Source organism: Octodon degus, unplaced genomic scaffold, assembly GCF_000260255.1.
Source record: "Octodon degus isolate 3935 unplaced genomic scaffold, OctDeg1.0 scaffold00006, whole genome shotgun sequence".
Lineage (NCBI taxonomy): Eukaryota > Metazoa > Chordata > Mammalia > Rodentia > Octodontidae > Octodon > Octodon degus.
In genome coordinates, this window is record NW_004524582.1 from 16,764,544 (window position 1) to 16,787,459 (window position 22,916).

The 22,916-nt window shown below is 38.3% G+C and overlaps 1 protein-coding gene across 6 annotated transcripts in view; it reads left to right on the forward strand.

Moving 5' to 3' along the window:
* Window positions 1-22,916, forward strand: part of Kcnip4 (potassium voltage-gated channel interacting protein 4) — a 1,227,189-nt gene that overhangs the window by 1,095,731 nt on the left and 108,542 nt on the right. For 5 of the 6 annotated variants that reach the window (XM_004624536.2, XM_004624540.1, XM_004624539.3 and 2 more), the window contains one exon: window positions 20,890-21,014. In XM_004624536.2, coding sequence (XP_004624593.1) covers window positions 20,890-21,014 — 125 coding nt within the window. Of the gene's footprint in view, window positions 1-17,321; window positions 17,332-20,889; window positions 21,015-22,916 lie in introns of those variants that run through there. The other variant, XM_004624541.1, reaches the window with a different exon arrangement.

Here is a 22,916-nt window from a genome sequence, read left to right on the forward strand (position 1 = left end):
TTTTTTAAAAAATCAAGCATTAACTAGTCCTTTCAAGAGACCAGCAGAAATTGACAATACAATCAACCAAACTATTCTGAATATATACCTAAATATATCTTTTTCCCTTCTTTCATTTGTCCTTCTCCTCAGTACAATTTTTTAAGCCCACTGAACAGTTTCTTTTTCTTTCACACTATCTGTTACACCTCTTAGATTTTAACGATCCTTTCAGGTTCTCACACTAGCAAGACGATACGATCTTTGCACATGTGGATCTGCTTAATTTCATATACCAGTATAGCCTCTAGCTTTATCCATTCATCTACAAAAGCCTTGAATTTATATTTTGTTACAGCTGAATAATACTAAACAATACTATTTTTACATTGTATAAAAATACCGTAACTTTTTTTTTAATCCATTCCTCAGTTGATGGTTATCTAGTTTGTTTCCAAGACTTAGCTGTGACAAATTGCTCTGCTCTAAACACAGGTGCACCTTTGTTGCTGTGGTATGATGATTTTCTTTCTTTTGGCAAAATACCTAGGAGGGGAATAGCTAGCTTGAATGGGACCTCCAATCCTAGCTTTTTCAGGAACTCCCATACTTACTTCCAAAATAGTTGTGACAGCCTTCACTCCCACCACGAGTGGAGAAGAGTTCCTTTTTCCCCACAGCCTCTCTAGCATTTCTTATTGGTTGACTTCTTGATGACAACCTTTCTTTCTGGCTCAAAATGATATCCCAGCATTGCTTTAATTTGCATCTCTTGGATGGACCAAGGATGTTAAACATTTTTTCATATATTTATTGTCCATTTGAATCTCTTAACTGTAAAGTGTATATTCATCTCTGATGCCAATTTTTGGATTGGGTATTTGAATTTTGGAGGCCTGAATTGTTTTAATTCTTTAAAAAGTCTATTTTTAAAAAATATGTTCTAGGTAGGAGTCTTTTGTCTGAAGGACAGTCTGCTATAATTGTTTCCTACTTCATAGGTTTTCTTTTCACTCTGCTGGTGATTTCTTTTGACATGCAGGAACTCTTTAAAAAGATGAGATCCCAATTATTGATTCCTTGAAGTATTTGCTGTGTAGTTTGGTTTTTGTTCATGAACTCTTTACCTACCCTTCTCTTTCAGAAAATGTGTTGGTTCAGATTGAACATTGAAAGCTTTGACCCATTTTGACTGTAGTTTTGTGCATGGTGATAGGCATGGGTCTATGGGAAGCCAATATTTCCAGCACTGTTTATTAAAAAGGCTGTTTTTCTTCCAGTGTACATTTTTTGGCCCTTTGTCAAAGAGAAGGTGGCTGAGTGTGTTTGTAGTTGTATCTGCATCTTCTAATCTGTTCCATTGATCCTTGGGTCTGATTTATTGCCAGTACCATACAGATTGTATCATAGTAGCTTTGTAATATAATTTCAAGTCAGGGATTTTGATGCTTCTGGCCTTTCCTTTGTTACCTAGGATTGCTTTTTCCATTCTAAATCTTTTCTGGTTCCAGATGAACTTTAGGAATATTTTTTCTAGATCTGTGAGGTATACTAATCATATTTTAATTGGGATTGCATTGAATCTGTATAATAATTTTGGGAGTATGGTAATTTTCACAATGTTGCTTTTTCCTATCCAGGAGCAAGGAATATCATTCCATTTTCTGAAATCCTCTTCAATCTCTTTTCTGAGAGTACTATAATTTTCACTGTATAAATCTTTTACTTCCTTTGTGAGATTGAATCCTAAGTATTTCATTTTTGGGAGTGTTATTGTAAAGGCATGGTTTCTATGATTTCTCTCTCAGTGCATTCAATTTTTGTGTATAGAAGTACCATTGATTTCTGAGTGTTGACTTTATATCCTACTACACATGAATTTGGTTATTAAATCTACAAGTCTCTTAAAGGATTTTTGGTATTCTTCTATGTATAGCATCATGTCATCTTCAAATGATGATAATTTCACTTCTTCCTTTCTAATCATTATTCTTTTTATTTTTGTCATATCTAATTGCTCTGGCTAATGTTTCCAGAACTATATTGAAAAGGAGTGGTGATAGTGGACATCCTTGTCTTGTTCCCAATTTTAAAGGAAAGTCTTTCAATTTTTATCCATTTTTAATTATAATGTTGGCTGTTTGTTTGTCATAGATGGCTTTTATCAAGCTAAAGTAAAGGCCGTCTATTCCATTTTCTGTAATGCTTTTATCATAAATGTCGACATTTTTTCAAAAGTATTTTCTGCATCTATTGAGATGATCATGCGATATTTGTCTTTGGCTCGGTTGATGTGGTGTGTTACATTTATGGATTTGCATATGTTGAACCATCCCTGCGTTCCTGGGATGAATCCCACCTGGTCGTGATTTATAATCTTGATGATTTGCTGCATTCTGTTTGCTAGTATTTTATTGAGGATTTATGTTCATTAGGGAGATTCGCCTGTAAGTCTCTTTTTTGGTTGGATCCTTCTCTGGTTTTGGTATCAGATTCATTCTTGCCTCCCTGACTGTATTCAGGAGAATTGCTCCCCTTTCAATTGCACTGAAGAGTTTGAGAAGAGTTGACTTTAGGTCCTCCCTAAATTCCTTGTGAATCTGTTAGGACCTGGGCTTTGCTTTGTTGGCAGGGTTTTAGTACATTTTTCAATTTCATTGACTGATATTGAGTTATTCAGAACTTTTATGTCCTCTTGATTCAGCTTTGGTAGTTCATTTTTTATCTAGAAATCTGTCCATTTCTTCTATATTTTCTGATCTGTGAGAGTAAAGATTTTGCGAACAAGTACAGATAAGCTTTTGAATTTCTATAGGGTATGTAGTGTTTTAACCCTTTTCATTCCTTAAGTGCATGAATTTGAATTTTTTCTTTCTTTTTTATAATGAGGTTGACTAGAGGTTTATCAATTATATTTATCAGAATCAACTACTTTCACTTCCTTACTTAAAATATTCCTTCTTACTTCCATGACGTCTTTGAGGCTGACAACTAGATCATAAATGCTTGTTAATACTGTGTAAATATTTATAAGATTAGAAGTTTCAAAATCTATGTCATAGATGGCTTAGTGTCAACCAATTCCTGCTGCTATGTTCTATGTGGACACAATACATTTTCTTTAAAAATACTGTCAAGTTTATGGTTATATCTCCTCACCAAGTAACTCTGAGTAATTTAATTCCATCTAACAAATAAAGCAAATGTTTTTTCTATTTTTGAAGGACATTATAGTGACAAAGTGATTACTTAGAGATAATAGTCTGGAATGAATACAAAAGATGAAATATTAAATACTTGGATTTGTATCTATTTATATTTATACACATTTTGATTTCAATTTGAATCATAATAACATCTCCATAGCAATAGTTCAGCATCCTCATTCAACTAAAATAATTGATTCATTAAATCAAAGCCTCATTCCAGAATTTTTGTTATTGTTGTGTTTATTGTTGAGTTGAGCAGACACAGAAGAGTGAAAGTGACAGACTTATTGTGAGACTGGGCAACTCACAACCTTTAAGCCACCATCAATATGTTATTTTGCATAATTGCAAGGCATAACTTTCTATCTGTTCTTTACACATTTGATATCAAGTAGAGCATTATATTTTGCTATATTTTTTTCCTGGTAACATATTGATCGGGGAAAATGTTTCTTGCCTCGTTTGGCAAAGAAACTGACCAGCATTTGGATGCTGGTGGATTTGTTTTCAAAGAGGAACATGAACTATCATGAATGCCAATTAAAATACAACCAAAACCTCCACAAAATTGAAAACAAAAACAGTGCTTAATCTTCAAGTAATTACTTAATGTTGTACTAATTCTTTGGTGAATTTAGCTAAAAGCTCTGACCTGAGCATATAGTCAGAAAAACCTTTGGAGGAAGAGAAGCATAGTCTGTAAAGTTTGTAAACTTCAGTTTTAGTTATTTCTCAATGCAAAGCTAATGTCTCTCAACTTCATTATCTTTATGAGGATTAAAAATGTTTATATTCTCAGATGTTATTTTAATTTATTTAGTGAACATCTAGCACTAACTCCATATCTGGTACAGTTTCAAGTGCTTTGAAGTTAGTTATGTAAAATGATACTCATGTAAGGTAAACTTTACATGCCCATTTTACAGGATGTGAAATTGAGGCATGCATGGCTAATTAACCTGTGTGGATTATATCATCAGGAGGAGGAAGGACTTGGGCTGGCCTAACATTTCAACATTGGAGCTGCAGAGTCTATATGTCCCTCCCCGTGTCCTGTATCACCTGAGGGTGATATTTTGGCTACTCGAATGAAAAGTTTCATTTTTCTTGATCTTGATCTCATCATCTACAAATGAAAAACAAGATGGCATGCCCAGGTCTTCTTCTATATCTGGAGAACAGGCGCCATTGTAAGGGCATTTCTTATTTATGTTTGTCACAGATAGCAGCTGTTTTAAGTTGCATACAGTTTCCTCCTGGCTAGACACATCCTTGCTCATGAGATGTTGAACATGGAAAGCATTGGAAGGGTGGTCAGATAGCTCAAGGGCTGGCCAAATAGCTTGGCGGATTAAAGTACCTGCTTAGGCAGGCACAGTGACCTCCCTGTCTTGCCATGCCGGTCCCACCCCTGCAGCACACTGAGACAGTGATTGAGCCTGGGTGTGGCGGTGCTTGTCAGTGAACCCAGCGCTTGGGAGGTTGAAAACAGGAGGATCACTAGGATTCTGATCTGCGTAGTGAGACCCCGTGGGCACTGTACTAAAAATACATCATGAAAAAATTAAAGACTTCACTTAATCCATATTTAATGCCAATTAGCACTGTCATTTACTTGTTCACTGCATGTCTTGCTATTCTGAACATTTCTTCCTTTATGGAGGGATATGGTGTTATTATAGGATTTAAAGTTCTTTCCCGTAAATATATCATTTCACTGTCACAAAATTCTTGTGCAAACAACGTCTTCTAAAGGTTATAGTCTCCATTTGCTAAACTAAAGGAAAAGACAGAGAAACAGAGATAGAAGGAAATTAATTGACTTTACCAAAATCATTCAAATATTTGGTGACAAATGGAAAAATGGGCATTCTTATGCCTGGTCAATCATACGTCTACTAGAACTATTTGTTAAATCATGAGCAGTTTTGGTGCAGGAAAGCCGAGGGTAGGAGTTCCAGAGTTGCTCTGTCCTATGCAGGCGGGTTTCCTGGATTTCAGCTTGACACGGCAGAGAATCGTGGAGCGACATTTGAATGGAAATAGTTTAAGGTGCAGGGGAACACTTAGATCATTATGTCTGGTGACTGAGCTTGTATTAAAACACATACACACACACACACACACACACACACACCACCACAATTGTGGAGTGCATGTACAAATATACAATGAAATGCTGTAAAGGCAAATATTACATCTACATTTGTATTGAGAAGCTAAATGCCATTACTCTAGGACTAGTCTGTTTGGTTCAAATCCTGTCTCTAATACTAGTTGGATATGAAGAGCCTGGGCAGATTTCTTATACTTTCTAGGATTCAGTTTCATCTGTAAGGTGTGAATGATAATGATAAGTATTTTATATGTTTGTTCAAAAGATTAAATGACAGGTAATACAATGTTTTTTGTAGATGACCACAAAGGACATCTTGTTGGTGTCCTTCAAGCACTGTAAAGATCAATGATCGTGACCGCTACAGTCACTTACGTGAGGCCATCATATGTCACAAGGGCTCCTTGAAAAAGAATTATTTTATCAGAGGTAGAAAAAGGAAGATGCTTAAGAAAACTGCAGTTTAAGAGGTGAGGGCTAAGACATGAGGAGGAGCAGTAGTGAGAGAGGTGAATTGAAGCCAGGTTTTGAAAGATCTGGCAAGCAACATGTGTGAGTCAGTTTTCTATCACTATGACAAACTACATGACACAATCAACTTATAAAGAGGGAAGGCTTATTTTGGCTCCTAGTTTCTGAGGTTTCAGTCTGTGATTATTTAGCTCCTTTGCTTTCAGACACAAGGTAAGGGAAAAGATCAGGGTGGGGAATGTGCGGCAAAGCAGAGATTCTTACTTTATGGTGACCAGCAAGCAAAAATAGAGGCACAGGAAGGAACCAGTGTCCCATTGTTGCCTTCTAGGGGATACTCCCAGGGACCTCATGTCCTGCTACTAGGTTCCACATCTTAAAATTTCCATCCCCTCCCAGTTATCCGCTAGCCTGGCCACCAAGTCTTTAGAACATGAGACTAAGAACATTTAGGATCTAAACTGGAACACAACATGGAGCAGCCCTTGCGGTGCAGGGAAATAATGGGCCTTTTATAAACAGAGATTTTCTGTCTCAACTCAATTTTTTTTTTTTCTCCGAATGCCTTCAGGGCAGGTTTGGCTGGCTTGAGTTGTGGGGATCGAACCACCGCAACCTGAGCCTGACTGCTTTGTTGAAGCAGCCACTTAAAGAACTGAGCAAAGGGGCAGGCCCCCTCCACTGGATTTTGAGACGATATTTGGTCAAGAGTCCAGGGACCTGGAGGAAAGTCCCAATTTAGAAGAAAAGATGGCATACTGGAAACCACAGGAAAGAAAAACTAGCAAAGGATAAAGAATAACATCTAAAAACAAGGCACAGAAAGGATGCAAAACCATCACAAAACCTACTGCTATGTTGGTTTCTAAATCAAGGAAACAACTGATAGTTCAGTGATAAGATGACCCAAAAGCAAATTAGAGGGTTAAATTTTTGATGAAGGGAAAAGGAAAAAAAAAGAAGAAAAACATAAAAATCAATTGGAAAACAGATTAAGATGTACATGCAAGAGAATCTCAAGAGGTAACTTTTATTGAACACAGTACTACAATAAGCACTCGCAATTACTGTCAATATTTACCACCAGCACACAAGGAAGGTACAATTATATCCTCTCTGAAGAGAGGAAACTAAACAACAAAATTAAGTCACTAACCCTGAGAACTCACAATTATTACACATCAAAGCAGGTATTCGCTATTGAACAGTGACAAGAAAAAGGTCTAAATAATGGGGCACAGCAGTTGGGGAGTGAGAACGAATTCAAACTGCACCATGATTCAGTAGCTGTAAGTAATGGACAGTCATTGGTTTTGAATGCAAGACTAAAAAAGGAAACAAAGTTGAATTCAAAAGATGACGGTGATACTAATCAAATGAAGTCAGATGCAGAAGTCATGAAAGTGAATTAAAGAAAGATAGTTTTGCTTTATTTTTATTTTTTATTTTGTATATTTTAGTACAGGGTCTCATTACACAAATTGGACATGTAGTGATTTTCCTGTTCTCAGCCTCTCAATTGCTGGGATTCCAGGCATGCACCACCACACCCAGTCTCAATCACTGTTCAGTGCACCGAGGGGGTAGGGCAAGGAGGGCAAGCCGGGATCACACCCTGGTCCCTACATCTACCTAAGCTATCTGTCCAGCTCTAAATAGTTTTATTTTAATAGACACATTGATTTGAAATGCCTCAAGAACACACTTAGCTCTTGAAAAACGCTGTATTGTTTATCAATGTAGTTTTGCTTTTTGTTATTTTTTTTTTTCAGGGCGATGTTTGTTTTCTTTTGTTGTCACCTGTGTAATGAAACACTTGCTTCCCAATTGACTTTCTTATTATTTTTTGTCCTGTTAATTTACATGGAATAACACTTCATGATACACATGGTAAGGATTAGATATACAAGAAAATTGTCATTTTTCTTTCATTAATATTTTGGTGCTTAGCTATTGATGTAGCTTCTTTTATCAATACTTTGATAGCTTGTAAGTCATATGACTGATAAAAGTTATTTACACCTATTTCTGTCTGTATTAGTCTAAGAAGTAATTTTTGGGCTAACTGAATCCAGTGTGTAAGTCTGGTTCCTGCCAGCTTTCTTTTCTCATTTAAATGGGAACCTTGCACTTCAGACAGACTCAATTTTCCACTCCACTAGGCCCGTAACATACGGAGTATGGCTCTGTTATCTGCTTAGACTGCAGGGTTAAAGTTTAGCCTTCTTGTTTTCAAATCGCCTTCCTGTCAAGGGATTTAGAGAAGCAAATGGGATAGGCAGCTGTCTTTTAGAAACACTGGTCCAAATTTGCTTCCAAAATGTCATTAAAGAATACAAAAACTAGAACAAAAGGCCTGTTTTAGGGATAAACTTACATAGAAAACCTTATTCAACTCTTAACAAAACAATTTTCATCTGAGACCTTGGGAAGCAAAACATTTCTGTATTATATTGTCCTGTTCTCTGAATATTCTTGGAGGTAAACTTGTTCTCCAATGGATATTCCTGTGGGAAAGGAAATCATACTTAATTTACTTCAATTGCAGTGTAAAACTAATTAAAGCTTTAGATGAGCAGATGTTCAAAGTATCATTGGCAAAATCATCAAGTAATAGCAGAAATCAGGTCTGTGGCTTCTTATGAAAAATGTGTTATTCCTTTGCATTATTATACAAATGCAGTCATTATGGGCATTTTACAGATGAGGACACTGTAGCTTTGATGTTTTAGATAACTTGTGCTAAATCACAGAGCTCCTAAGCAGGAGTGGAGGAACTCAAGCCCAGGTCACCTACTGATCTGACAAAATCCTCAGCAATACCTCCTGGGATGCAGACATCACCCTAGGATTCAGGGGTGTTGGTTATCAGGGAGCCAGGCAAGCCCGAACTCCCCCACCCACCCACCACCCACCGTGACCTTGGAGTGTAGGGCGGAGCTGAGTGGTTCCTTCCCATGCTGAGTTGCTCTGCTGCCTCCTTCCCATAAACAACATTAAAGATTTTACGTGCATTATTCCACTTCAATCCCCTGACAACACTGTGCAACGCATCCCATTGATACACCCCTTCTCCCTATTGAAGAAACTGAGGCATAGTGATATTAAGTACTTTGCCCCAAGTTAGTATGAAAAAGAGAAAAAAGATTCAATCCCACTCCAGTACTCTTCTAAGAGCCACACCCCTGAAGGCTAGGGAACAATACATCATTAGTAATTATACAATTATTATTAATAAACATAGTTTCAGGTATCTATTAATGAATTTCCCAGTAATCCAAAAGCTTTTCAAAATAACTTTGTGGAATCAACACAAATATTTCCCCTGGTTATGAATATTTAAGTGGATTCATTAAATATAGTCAGAATTGGAAAACTGACCCGGAAAAGCATGATTTGTAGCAAGGGAATAACTCTAACCCATTGTTTTAAGAGTGACACAATATACTATTGCCAATAATACATTGATACAAGCAAGAAAAAGGCTATTATTAGTATTTATGTCAAGCATGAATACATCTCATTTAATACCTTCTGCCATCCAATTCTATAATGTGAGGTACTATTTTATGTCATGAATTACATGAAGGAATGAAGGCACACAGTTTTGTTAACTTATCCGAATCACACAATCAATAGTCAGATGACACTCTTTCTCTGAGTCATAAAACTAGTTTAAATATAAAGGAACATTATAAAACCCAGCTAACTGCTGTTTTAAACACAGCCATAATGGATAAAAATGCTTTGACAATATTATTTCAGTCACTGATATTAATCACAAAATACCCCTGGATATATCAGCCAGAATTTACTGTTACTAAAATGACCCAAATACCCTAGAAGTAGATTCTGAAGGAATCTGGATATGCATGGAAATAGATTTGCTTCTATGTTGTATCCTCTTTCAAATTCAACATGGTAACATCTTATGAACTGAACATCACATTTTTAATTAATTAATCTTTAGTACATTTACTCACATTTTTTAAATCCATAATTTCTAATTGATAATCTAAAAATGTACCACCGTCTTGTTGTATTATGAAACACAGTAAGTGGAAGAAAGCCTTCTCCTAAAAATGAAGGATAAAAAGTTGGTCAGTGACTATTTTATTTTATCTCTGATGCTTTTGGCCCCTTTCAACTCTACATTCTCTCCTTTGTTTTCAGACAGCCAATTCAGATATCATTTCTAGAATTCAGGGCCCTGTAAGGCCACGTTTAATTCCAGTGTAACTCTAGTTTCTGTTTCGATCCCTTGGCCCCTAACCTCCTGGTTTCTCATGTGAGTACATGATTTCTGGGCAAGCAAGGCCCCAGCCCTTCTCTTTCACTATAGGAGAGCCCTACAGTCTGGGAAGTCTAAAGCAGACTTCTCAGAGCTGACACGTGAGGTCAGCTGCTGGGTGATAGCGGGAAAGTTAGGTGAGCTGTCTGTGCCAGTGTCTTCATGTAAAAAACAGAAACAGCATAAATTCTGTGTTATTGATTTCATGATTTCACATAAGTAAAATGCTTATATAGAGTAAGTAATAGAAAAATGGTTTGATTGTATTAGATTTTGCAGAATAAACAGAAGAAAGTCATTCAAAGTTCAAGAGAAACTCCTTGTTAGGAAAATGTTAATATAACGCACTAATCTTAGCATTCATCATCTCTCTAGATGTTTCATTACTTTTTTAAAACTTTTCCCTTTGCCCATGATCGGGCTCAGCTTTCTGCCTTTCCTGATTAGGAGATCGGCATTCTTTGGTCTGTCTTTTCAGTAAACTCAATCCCATCTTTTGTTTCTGCCTTCTTCCACTCTAGCAGCTTTACTATAGATTATTTTTCCATTTGTAATGTTGCGCAATTCAATTTTTATTTCCCCCATTTACCAAGCATCAGTCACAACTCTGCCACATAAGAAATGTTACTTCCTTTCAAAAGAGGCCAATTTGACTTTATACTAATAATACGCTTACTGTTTACAATAAGCACTCTAATAAGGAGATTTTTTTTAAAAAAATCTGTTTGTTAAGGAATTACTTGCTTATGCTTATAAATAAAGTAGAGACAATCTATTCACATATGCTGTAAGAAAATAGCTCTGGCAGCTCACCCCTGAATTGTTATATTTTAAAAGTGATTGAATTCAATCATGAAATTGCAAAGCAATTTAAGGTCTCCTAGAATGGAAATTGCCATGTCATTGCCAACAAGTACCTGTAACAGACAATGTTCAAAATAATTGGCCATTTTCAAAGTACTTTCCATTTTCAAAGTGATAGGTGAATATAAATTAAAACACTAATTATAAAGACTTTTTGTTGTTATTCCTCAAATATATTTAAGGCTTGGGCTAAGGAGATCTTTGAGACAGCCTGGGAAGGGCGAGGACTCCCGCAGCGCTCGGGATGGATTGATTGCCTTCTCCTCCTGGACTGCACATGATCATTAATTGCTCGTGCACTCTCCATGCTACCTGAAAATAGCTCCTGGTGGGTGGATGGGTGAAGGATGGCGAAGACAAGCAGAGGAGAGGGGGCTCCCAGACCTTCAGACTTCTGATATTAAAAAAATACATAGCTGTCAGAGTTTGAAGAGCGGCTTACAGTGCCTGGCCCAGATCTGAACTCTGTCCATGGCAGTCAAATGCGAGAACAAGAAAAAGAAAGACAGGATAGTGATTGGTCCTGCCTCCCCCTCGGCAGGCATGCAGTCCACAGGCTTCAGCGAGTTCCTGAGTCCCTGCAGCTGCTTCAGAACCGATTTTCAGGCCACCTTCTGTGAGCAAGGCGAGGGCAGAAGAATGGCATGGGGGCGAGAAGCTGAGGACGATGGCACCCTAGATATGTCGCTCCCTCCCCTACACATTTTCAAAGCTGAAAACAAGGGAGAAAAAAATGACACTGGTTCCATGAAAATAGCATGTGAGTCCTCCTCTAGCACCCTTATCATTTTTAAATTAAATTTATTTTTAATTACATTTGTTGGTGCAATTTATATATACATAATGTTCATAGTCATCATATGGAATTTATACCTGATACACACACACACACACACACATATATATATATATATATATATATATATTACATGATATATCTTTTTTTAAAATTTTATTTATTTATGTGTGTGTGTGTGTGTGTGTGTGTGTGGCCAGCTCAGCCCACCAGGGGGCAGGGCTGGCTGGCATGTGGTGCTGGGGATTGAACTGCGGTCCCTGTGCTTTGCTAAGCTTGTTCTAAGTAGGTGCTTTAGACCACTGAGCCATCTCACCAGCCCTACATGACATATCTTTAAAAAATAACAATAATAATCTTAGGGCCGGCCAGATAGCTCAGAGGATTAAAGCTCTAGGATTTTGATCCCTGGACTGCCAGCCCCGCCCCCGGGGCTCTCTCAGATGGAGATTGAGACTGGGCATGGTGGCACACACCTGTAATCCCAGCATTTAGGAGGCTGAAAAACAGGAAGGACCACTATGAGTCCAATCTGTGTAAGGATACCCTGTAGACCCTGTACTAAACCCATTAAAACATTATTTATGTATTTATTTGGCACAGGATCTCACTACACAGCTCAAAATAGTCTGATCCTCCTTCTCAGCCTCCCCAGTGCTGGGATTATAGGTGTGCACCACTATGCCCAGTTTTAGGGTCAACAAGGCACACTGGGGTTCCAGCATGGCACGCGGTACAGAGAATCGAACCCTGCTCCTTGTGCTTGCCAGGCAGGCACTTAGACCACCGAGCTATATGCTCAGCCCTACATGACATACTACTTCTTTTCTTTTTCTCCCATTTTCCTCCCCTCCCTTCAACACCTTTTCCCTTCCCTATTTACAAAGCTTTGCTTCTATTTTATCCTTTTTCTTCTCAACTCTTTTTCTTTTCTATTTTCTCCATTCTTCCTTCCTCTTGAGCAATTTCTTCCTAGTTTACATTGACTCTTATATATTTTGCTTCTTATTTACACTTCCAGTTTCTCACACTAGAGAAACAATATGATACTTACACATATGTGTTCAATTTATTTCACTTAAGAGTATGACTTCCAGATGCATCAATTTAGCTGTAAACATCTCAAATTCATCCTTCTTTATGGTTGAAAAGTACTCTATTATATTTTTTTCAAAGTAAATCTTTTTGTATATTCATTGGTTGATGGACATTTGGGTGATTTTCAAGATTTAGTTGTTACAAACTGCTGCTATAAACATGGGTACATGTATATATCTTTGTAATATTATGCTTTAAATTCTTTTGGGAAGATACTAAGAAAGAGAATAGCTGTGTCCAGTGGAACCTAGTTCAGTTTTTGGAGGAATCTCCACATTGATTTCCAAAAGCCTGTACCAGTTTACATTCCCGCCAACAGTGGAGAAGGGTTCCTTTTTAGCCACAGCCCCTTTAGCATTTGTCATTGGTTGATTTTTTGATAATAGCCACTCTTAATAGGATGAAATGGAATCTCAACGTTATTGGAATTTTCATGTCTCAAAAGATCAGTGATGTTGAACATGTTTTCATACATGTATTTTGTTTGTACTTTTTTGTACTGAAGTGTTGGACTTGAACATGAAATGAGCCAGTCATCATTTCCATATTCGAGAGCTCATCAGGACTAGGGCAAAGGTCACAATCTCTCGACACATGTAGTCTAAAAGCATTGAAGAAAATTACCCTTCAGTACCTGCCACTGGCCCACACTTCTCAATGTTTAATAACATGTAACATACTAGAAAATAAGTGACTCCATCAAAATGATAGTGCCTTAATAACAATCAAGGAACTATCAGTCCAATTTAATAAAAGGTCAACTTTAGGACTGTGACCAGAGAGTACTGTTACAGTTGTGCTGAGGAAGTGTAAATCAAGCAGTCTAAGGTTCTGTCTAGCAAAATCAATTTCAGCTCAAAGTGAATTTTAACGTTATAGTATTTATGATCTTTGCATGATGACACATTGATACAGTTTTCAAGAAGGGTGATGTTGTGTTTAAAAAAGAGAATCTGCTTGACATATTTCAGATATCAATTCATGTTTTGAATAACTCCTTTGTTTTGCATTACTGGAGATGGAGGTAGAGACCTCCACAGTGAGCTGTACCCCCATCCCTTTATTTATTTATTTATTTACTTACTTATTTATTTATGTTTTGAGATACTTCTCACTAAGTTGCAAAAGTACCCAGATAGGGCTCAAAGATGGGATCCTCTTGAGTCAGCTGCTTGAATATGCTGAGAATATAGGCACGGACCACCATGCCCAGCTTATTTTTTAAGCTGCGCCTTGTTAGTCTGCCAAGGTTGACGCCACCAGACTGGTCAGTTGTCTAGCAGGACCAAGGTGAACCAGGGAGACTGTGACATTCTGGGCTGGGACTCACCTATGTGTGTGTGGGGGCTACATTCTGAAACATCCTGCTCAGTGGAGTGACATTATTGCCCCTAAAATGACTTTGCCTCTGTATTCTCATCCTTGTTTACAACCGCAAGTCTTTGAAAGGCAAAACTCCCACCCATTTTCGTGTGTAAAGCAAAATGGTTGGTAACTGTACTCTTGGGGTATGGTTTCACCTTGGGTAGAGTTAAATGTGCATAATTATGAGTTGGGCTGTACTAATGCTCTACTGTATTTTAAGACAAGTGAGAAAGGGGAAAAAGATGCCTATTTTTAAAACTCATTCTTTTGTTCCCTGGCGATGTGAGTTCCAATTTGGAGGCCAATTGTGTCATGGCCTGAGGGGACTGTTGACACAGACGGAGGACATGCTCAGCCTTGCGAGATGTGAATCTAAAGAACAAAGAACAGAAAGAGACAATGGAAGAGACCCAAGGGTGTCTGAGTTTGGGGATTTGTTGTCTGATTAAAATCAAACCTGTTTGAATATACGTGAATTAAAACACTATTTATATTCAGCTTGTCACAGGATGCGAATGCAGCCTTAGAATGAGCTCTTCTGAAATTTTCTTTAGCAGTTAAGCTGTACCAGAAGCAGGAGACATTCAGGAAGCCGGAGTCCCACCTGGATCTGTGTTTTATTCTCTGAGACAAACCACTCAGCCTCTTTACCCCAGGTTTCTCTGTAGTGAAATGGAGAGACACAAGGCTGGAGGAGCTAGCTCAGTGGTCTAAGCACTTGCCTGGCAAGCACATGGTCCTCAGTTCAGTCCCCAATACTGTATGCCAGGAATGGTACCACATGCCTATAATTCGAGTGTTAGGGAAACTGAGACAGGAGGATCACTACCACTATGAGTCCAAGCTGCACAGCGAGCAAGACACTGTACCAAAAAGAATAAAACTAAAAACAAATTTAAAGAAATGGCGAGATACAAACCCATGTGCTTCCCTATCCTGGGAACACATCCCCACTCTGGTACCACATATTTGCAAGCAGCATAGCGTCCTCTGGTAGCCTGGTGATCTCCATAGGTTGCTTTTACAAATGCCTCTTGGAGAAAATTTGAGGAACGTAGTGCATAACATCTGATTCATTTATCAACAGAACTTTTTATCCCTTTGGATTTGACCCAATTAAGCAAGAGACCCATTGCTATCTTAAAATAGCATGGTGACTAATCTCAGGATCATTGATATCAAAAGGCCAGGGATCAAACCTCCGATCATGTGACATTGATTGAACTATTTAGTCTTAGCTTATAAATAAATAAGAGAGCAGAAGTAGGTACTTACAGCATTTTTGTTAGAATTAATAGGAGATAATATTCTGACAGGTTTACAGAAGTTTCTCTAAATGTTGGTGGATTTTTTTTTCCAGCTCAGCCCACCCTAGGCATGGGGCTGGCATGATATGTGGTGCTGGGGATTAAACTGCATCCCTATGTGCTTGCCTAAGATTGCCTAAGCAGGTGCTCTAGACCGCTGAGCTTTCTCGCCAGCCCAGGTGGTGGATTTTGTTAACAGACTCATCATAGTGCTTAGAAACCTGAATGTTAGCATTCTAAAGACAACTGTTAGTTTCACTACTAACAAGACTTCAGGATACTTGGGTTAAACCAAGTAATTTAAACTTAAGATGAATTTTCTCATCTAAAAAGTAAGGGTGATAATCTCTCTCTTGATGAGTACCATGAAAATTCAATGATTCATTGGACAATTATCCAGCACATTATAGACAAACTATGTGTGTCAAGATGTGCTTTTATTACCTTTATGTGTCATTTGAATGTTGGTGGGTGAATTAATTTGGTATATTGCCACAAGAAATACATCACTAAGTGGGTTAAATAGCAGAAATTTATTTCTCACAGTTCTAAAGACTAGGAAGCCATGGCCGAGGTCTCAACAAAGCACTGTCCTGCTGCCATGGCTTCACCTGGCTTTTCTTTTGCAAACCCATATTCCAGAGCTCTCTTCTGTTTTCAAGAATACCAGGCCTGTAAGAATAATAGCCTTGCCCAAGACTTTATTGATTCTTACTTCCCTAAACGCCCTGCCCTCAAATGCAATCATTCGGTGCAAGGGTCTCCCTGGCTGTCTCCTGTCAGGGTAGGTAGCACCATGGAGGGAAGCAGACAAGAAGAAACAATGTGGTGACCCAGAAGTGACCTCCCACTGTGTCCCAAAGAACCAAGCTTCCAACTCATGACCCCTAGGGGACAAACTCCATCATGGTAGGTAGTCAGCTCTTCAACAGGTGAATTTCAAGGGATCTGGTTCAACCCATAACAAGACCAGAAGTCAGAGTGAACTTATTTAAAGGGAGAGTAAGAGGCAGGAAATGGACCTCATCATCAGCCATCTGGATGAGTCACAGCCATTGCTTGACCAATTTGCTCTCTGTGAAAGTCTGAGAGAATGTTTTCTCTCTAGATGACTCTCCTTAGGCACACTATGCATTGTTGATCACTTTCCTCTGTGTCCCCATAATCTCCTTGAGCAGAAAATTTGAGACACTACTGAGTTACAGGATGTTACAGTACAGGTTCTCTTATGTCCTGAGTCCTCACTGACCTTGAAAGGCTAGAGTCAAAATATTGTAGCCTTTCTTTTTCTCTAAATTCTTTGGCCTGAAAACTTCAGTTGTTATCCCTCCAGAAAGAAGCTTAATGTTATTATTACCCTATAACATAGGCATTTGAGCTTAACATCTCTCTGAATATCAAATGCTTTAGACATAACACGGAACTGCTATTTCCCAGCAACCATGGATATTTTAAAATTTAAATCCCTATAGAATGTGAAAAAATAAATAATATAATAAAAATAAACAATTACACCTTTTCATACAGAAATTTAGAACTCTAACCATACACAACATTGTAGCAGGAGAGTACTATGACTTTTTTATTTGTCTCTTGTTTTCTTTTATTACCATTTTTTTAAACAAACATACCATTATGCAAATCATGTGGAGACTCCTTAAAAAAACTAGGACTGGAAATCCCATTCAGTCCAGCTATCCCCCTACTGGGAATTTTCCCAAAAGAACTGAAAACATCATAGCATGGTGATATATGTGTACCTATGTTTATAGCAGTACAATTTATGACAGCCAAATCTTGGAAGCAACCTAAATGGACCCCATCGATAGCCGATAGTCTCAGTCTTTCCAAAAATTGTGACAGTCAAGGGAAGGAAGGAAATTGTCCTTCTTCCTACCTGTATTAGTTTTGTGGCAACATGGAAAGAACATAAGATGTGACATCAAAGCCTGAGTGTAAGTTGTGTCCCTGTACTTTTTTCTATGTTCCATTTGGCTCTGAATTTTCTTACTTCTATGATACTTAGTCACTACACAAGTAAAAAATTCATAGTTGTGCTTTGTGAGGGTTATTATAAAGATCAGAATTATTGGGAGGGTTATTGTGAAGGTTAGGATTAGGCCAATAAGGTTTATAACAGGAAGAGTCCAATAAATACTTGGCACCACGTTAAAATCCCCCAGAATGCATACTGTCAGAGTCCACAGTCCTGTACCAAGTCACACGGGTACCACACCAAGCTCCCCTCCAGTACTCAGACTCGATTGGGTTCAGGGGTTCTGCTGTTTAAACTTATCCTAGCTGGTGATTGCTTATAATTCCAGGTATGTTGTTAAAGCTTGTCAGCCTCCTAGAAATAGAGACAGCCCTTTGGCAGGTAAAAGTCATTAAGAAGTAAAGTACCAGTCAGCCAGGAAACAAGAAAGCCCACAGGCAGACGCCTCAACCGTGGAGCCTTTTGGATATTGCATGCAATGATCGTCCTGTCACACACACTTAATTCAATTATACTGGCCCTTCAGTCTGGAAGGCCTGTTGTTTCCGGCCTAGTATCTGCAAGTCAGAGACAGCTGGAGGAGAAACTCTGTACAGAAAGTGGCATGGCTCAGATGTGCCACATGCTATGAAGGCCAAGAGGTTAATACGCTGCTGTGTTTCTTGCCAGTTGAAGGGTCGTGAGGTCTGGACAAGGTCATGTTGTGATTGAAAGACTGCTCATAAAATCCGTCGAAAACTGCTTTACTTTTGCCGAGGCTGTGTTTCTCACAACGATGAATAGAGAATGTGGTAATTCTAAAATAAAAAAAGATGCTTAAAGCCCAACAGCATCCCACAAAACTTAGTTTGAAAATATTTCTGCAAAGAAAAATTTGTGTTTGAGGAGCTCCAGAAGAATGAAAATTTGAGGATCGGTATCATGCGTTTATTAAGCCACGAATGCTTCCGGGATATCAGGCACTTCAGGTCTAGTTGGTGCACACACCTGTGAAGAGTTTGGGCACATCTTTGGAGGTCTCACAGTGGCAAAGACAAACATTAACAGGTCATAGAGACAGGCTCCTCAGAAGGGCCTGCAGGAACCTTGTGGGTCATCACCAGTTCTCCTTGCAGGGGGACCCCAGAGAGGAACACTGATAATTTAATTGGATCATAAATGATCTATACATATTTTATAGTAGAAAAGAAAAAAGAAACACTTTTGGTTGAAGAAAATGAGCTATAAGTGATTCAAAATAAGTTTACATAAGACTTTTTCAAGGGGCCGGGGAGATGGCTCAGTAGAATAAGTGCTTGCCTGGCAAGCACAAGGGCCTGAGTTCAATCCTCGGTTCTGCAATAAATAAATAAATAAATAAATAAATAAATAAATAAATAAAATTCACTGTTAAAGACTTTTTCAAGAAAGTAGAAACTTTCTATTAGCTATTTTCTACGCATGTTAGATCTGTTGCATGGTGTTCACTTCTGTGTTGGCAAATATCGTGATACTAAATGGTTCAAACTTGTAGATCAACAGCAATCCTAGGGAGTGACATTTTCCCTCATCCTATCCCAGGATCGACTGAGTAAAATCAATCCATTCATTCAGATGAATGAAAGAGAAAGTTGCAATAGCCCTCTTTGAGTATAGTTTGCTTGATTTTTCTCTATAAAGACTAGGCTGAGGTCAAAGTGCTAGTTCATAGATGCCTCTTCTAAGCTATTCTTAGCTCCTGTTAGTACTCAGGTGGTTACTTTCTTACTTTCTCATTAGCTTTACCTTCAAAGGCTCAGACTTTATTCCAAGCCTTCTTTCCTATCTTTCCTTGTTATTTTCATTTCTTCTTGTTTATTCAACACTATTATAAAGGTTTTTCCATGTCACTATTTCCAAATAAATAGTTATAATACAAAAAATTCAAAATTAATGTTTGCTATCTCTTGTTACTCATTTGGAGAAACACTACCCTTCCAAATACTTGTTTTATCATTGCTATTAGTCTTTTGTAAACTATTTGAGAGTAGTGATTGGGACTTACCATGGTAAATCATGACTCCTCAGATCACTTCCCACTAAGTGCAAGTTCTAGCCTCAAGGTCCTCTGTGAGGCAAAGCAACAGACAGCAGCAAATTCTAGGAGGAGGTAGTGGGGTAGTATCAAAAGGATGCAGCTTTGGGAAAATGGCCACATTGCTAATTGGTCCATGAGACAAGAGATTAACGGTACTCATGATCTTGGGGTTAGGGGAGCTGAGAAGGGACTGTTCTCCTTAGCCTCCCTCTCAGTCTGGAATCTGTAGCCAAAGGAATGGATGTAGATGTAGGAAATCCATAGCTCCACAGGAGCGTCCTTCACCTAGGACTTTGTTTTACCTGTTGAGTTCCTCCGGTGAAGAATGGACTAGATTACAACAGAGTTGTCGTGTAAGGCTCCATCTCATCTCACTGCAGAGAACATGGACTGGATGGTGCTATTCTTTCACGAATGAGCACCTGGATTGTAATGTATTGACAGAACCTCCAAATTTGCATTCACAAGGTCCTATGGCAAATGTGCAGATATCACCAGATATTGCTTCTGGACAGAAATATGTATATGAAGAAGTATATTTAGGATCCATTGTATTAAGCAGAATTAAAAAGGATTGATTCTTTGTTACAGGTCTTCTCAAAATCTATAAATTCTAATTCTTTTTAACCAAAATTTTATTAAAGTGTACAGCATTTCCCAAACATACAGGCACAAAATTCTTTTTTGCCTACAGCATCTCTGAGAAATAACAGTTTCAATGAAACTTACAAAGCAAAGTAAAATATATTAGAGCCTGTCTCTAACAGCAGACTCTCTTGGCTATAAAAGAGAGCTAACTCAAAGATTCCCAAGACTCTAACCCTCTGGGTGCGTAGGAGTTACTTTGCATAGAGCAGTGACACCAGGAGCTGCGGGCTGCTACCCTGGTCAACACCTCTTCTGAACTCTTCACATGTAGTTCCTGGTGAAATACCTTATTTCAGTGTTAATTGAGGAGGGCTTTAGCAAGTTCGCTATGGAACTAATGCTCCGTGTTATTACACAACCATTCCACATTGTAACTACTGCTTTGTACATAAACAAAAATTTCAGGTTGAATTCTTGGTGATTTTTGTTACTTCTGCAACTAAGCCATATCATTCAAATGCTCGAGTTTGGATGTCCAACTTAAAGAACAATATGTGCAGAAACAAATTATTTCGAAGTACCTCATACTATTAGGTCTGAGAAATGTAAAGGCCATTGTTGACAGTGTGAGGATCCTTCCTCTGGGAACAAAACACAGACAGCTAGCCGATATTTCTAACTGTTTGCGTGGCGCTCATGTAAGCCTAGGGGAGCAGCAGCAGGTTCTAAGATTCTTTCTACTTTGCTCCACAGACAGCGTGGAAGATGAGCTGGAGATGGCCACCGTCAGACACCGGCCTGAGGCCCTCGAGCTGCTGGAGGCCCAGAGCAAATTTACAAAGAAAGAGCTTCAGATTCTCTACAGAGGATTTAAGAATGTAAGAACTTTTTGACTCTATCTTCATACATTCTTAGAAGAGCACAGGGAAGTGAGAGAGACACAGGGCATAGAACCTGCTTTGAGATCCCTAACTAATGGGCATTTCTTACTGAGGCACCCTAGGTTTGAATCCAGCCGATATCTATTTGGACTTTGTCCCTGTGGTACACCAGCACTGGCCTAGTACACCATAGTTGGCCATGAAACAAGGATGGGTACTCATTAAAGGTTCACTCAATTTAATTATCTGGTAGTTAACTAAAATATGTTAGTTTGTTCTCCTTTAGTTTGACAGTATCATGCCAGTTATTGCTTCATTTCTTAGCTATAATCTCATGTTTCACTTATAGATTGTGTCCTGTCAATCAGATTCAGTGTGGTGCTGTAGCAAAATGACTCTAAGCTTTATTTTCTGCAAAGAATCTCTCTTGAGTAAAGCTCAAGTCACTGAGTCGGGCTTTCCATGGTCTAGATGTACACTTACTCTCCATCCTGAGCAGCTCATCTTCACAATGAAGCCCGTGCTTAGCAGAGGTGGGGGGAGCGACCTGGACAGACTCCCAGTAATCTGTCATGTGCAGCCTTTTTCTGAATACATGGTATATGCTCTGTGTTAAAGTTTGATGGAACAGATTATCAAAATCCAGAAAAAAAATGCACCCTATTATAAAAGCTTATAGTTTGGATAAGGAGCAAAAATATGCTGTCATTAATCTATTTGAAGATGATTCATCTTTAACATTATCAAGTGTTTGTATATCAAATGGCGTGTGTGTGTATGTGTGAGTGTGTGTGTGTGTGTGTTTCCCTGAACACCCAAACTAAATCGATTTGTTCCTTTTCCAGACCCAATCCCAGAGAGCCCCAGTTCCGTGCCCTGTAGATGCACTGTATTGTTGATTTCTGCTGGTTTTTTGAAAGTAGTTAAAGCTTAATTTTTTCCTTTTTACTCTGATTTTCTTTTTTTTCTTTTGAATTTCTAACAACTCCTTTGTTCTTTTCTCTTTAAATGAATCTTGTATGTTATATCTAGTAATCTGAACAACTAATTTGAAGATAGCATTATGTAACACACCAACCATTGTTGAATTCCTATTACTTTTCTTTGTTTAGTGAAATCTTATATCATTTCTAGTGCTGTTTTTTTCTTCTATCACTAATTTGTATTCTTTAAAACTAATTTTTTAAAAAAGAAGCATATTCTGTCAAATATTTCTCCCTCTCTGACCACCTCAGCTGCTTCCTGTTTGTAGCTCAGTCTGTCTCAGAAAGAAACTCTGCTTCTTTGATGCCAACAATAATACTTTACCTATTTTCATAAATCTAGTTGACTTTTCAGATTAGTTTATAGGGTTTCATCATGCATACTGCACATAACCTTGTACTATCTCTCTGACTTTATGGGGTCTGACTCTGTCCCATTTCCCTCCCCAGCCCTCTCCTTATCCTGGTTTCCTCATTGTTCTCCTTCATTGGTCGAAGTGGATTTCTTCCTCTTCCTTTGGAGAGGAGCCTAGGCTGGATGGGAAGGGCACTGGGCACATCCACAGGACTCTGACTCAGAGAAACTCTTGATATGTAGTCTCCTAAACAGATGCATATAAATTAACATTGAAAAAAGAAAACAGAGTTGATGTCTAAGAATAACTAGTTATGCTTATCCTGCAGTTACTTTACATCCTCAGAGCAAAGCAGGTACATGGACCACAGCTATAGGAAAACCCAGAAGGGTAACGATGGGGGAGAGGAGGTAAAAATGACCGAACCTCACCCCAAGTCACTACTAAGGCAAACTAGTCACAAGATAAAACTGTAAAGGCTTCACTTCAAACATTTAGAAACAGCTAAATGTCCTTGCTATAATTCAGAGAACTTGTCAAAAGCAAACTGTTTCTTTTTA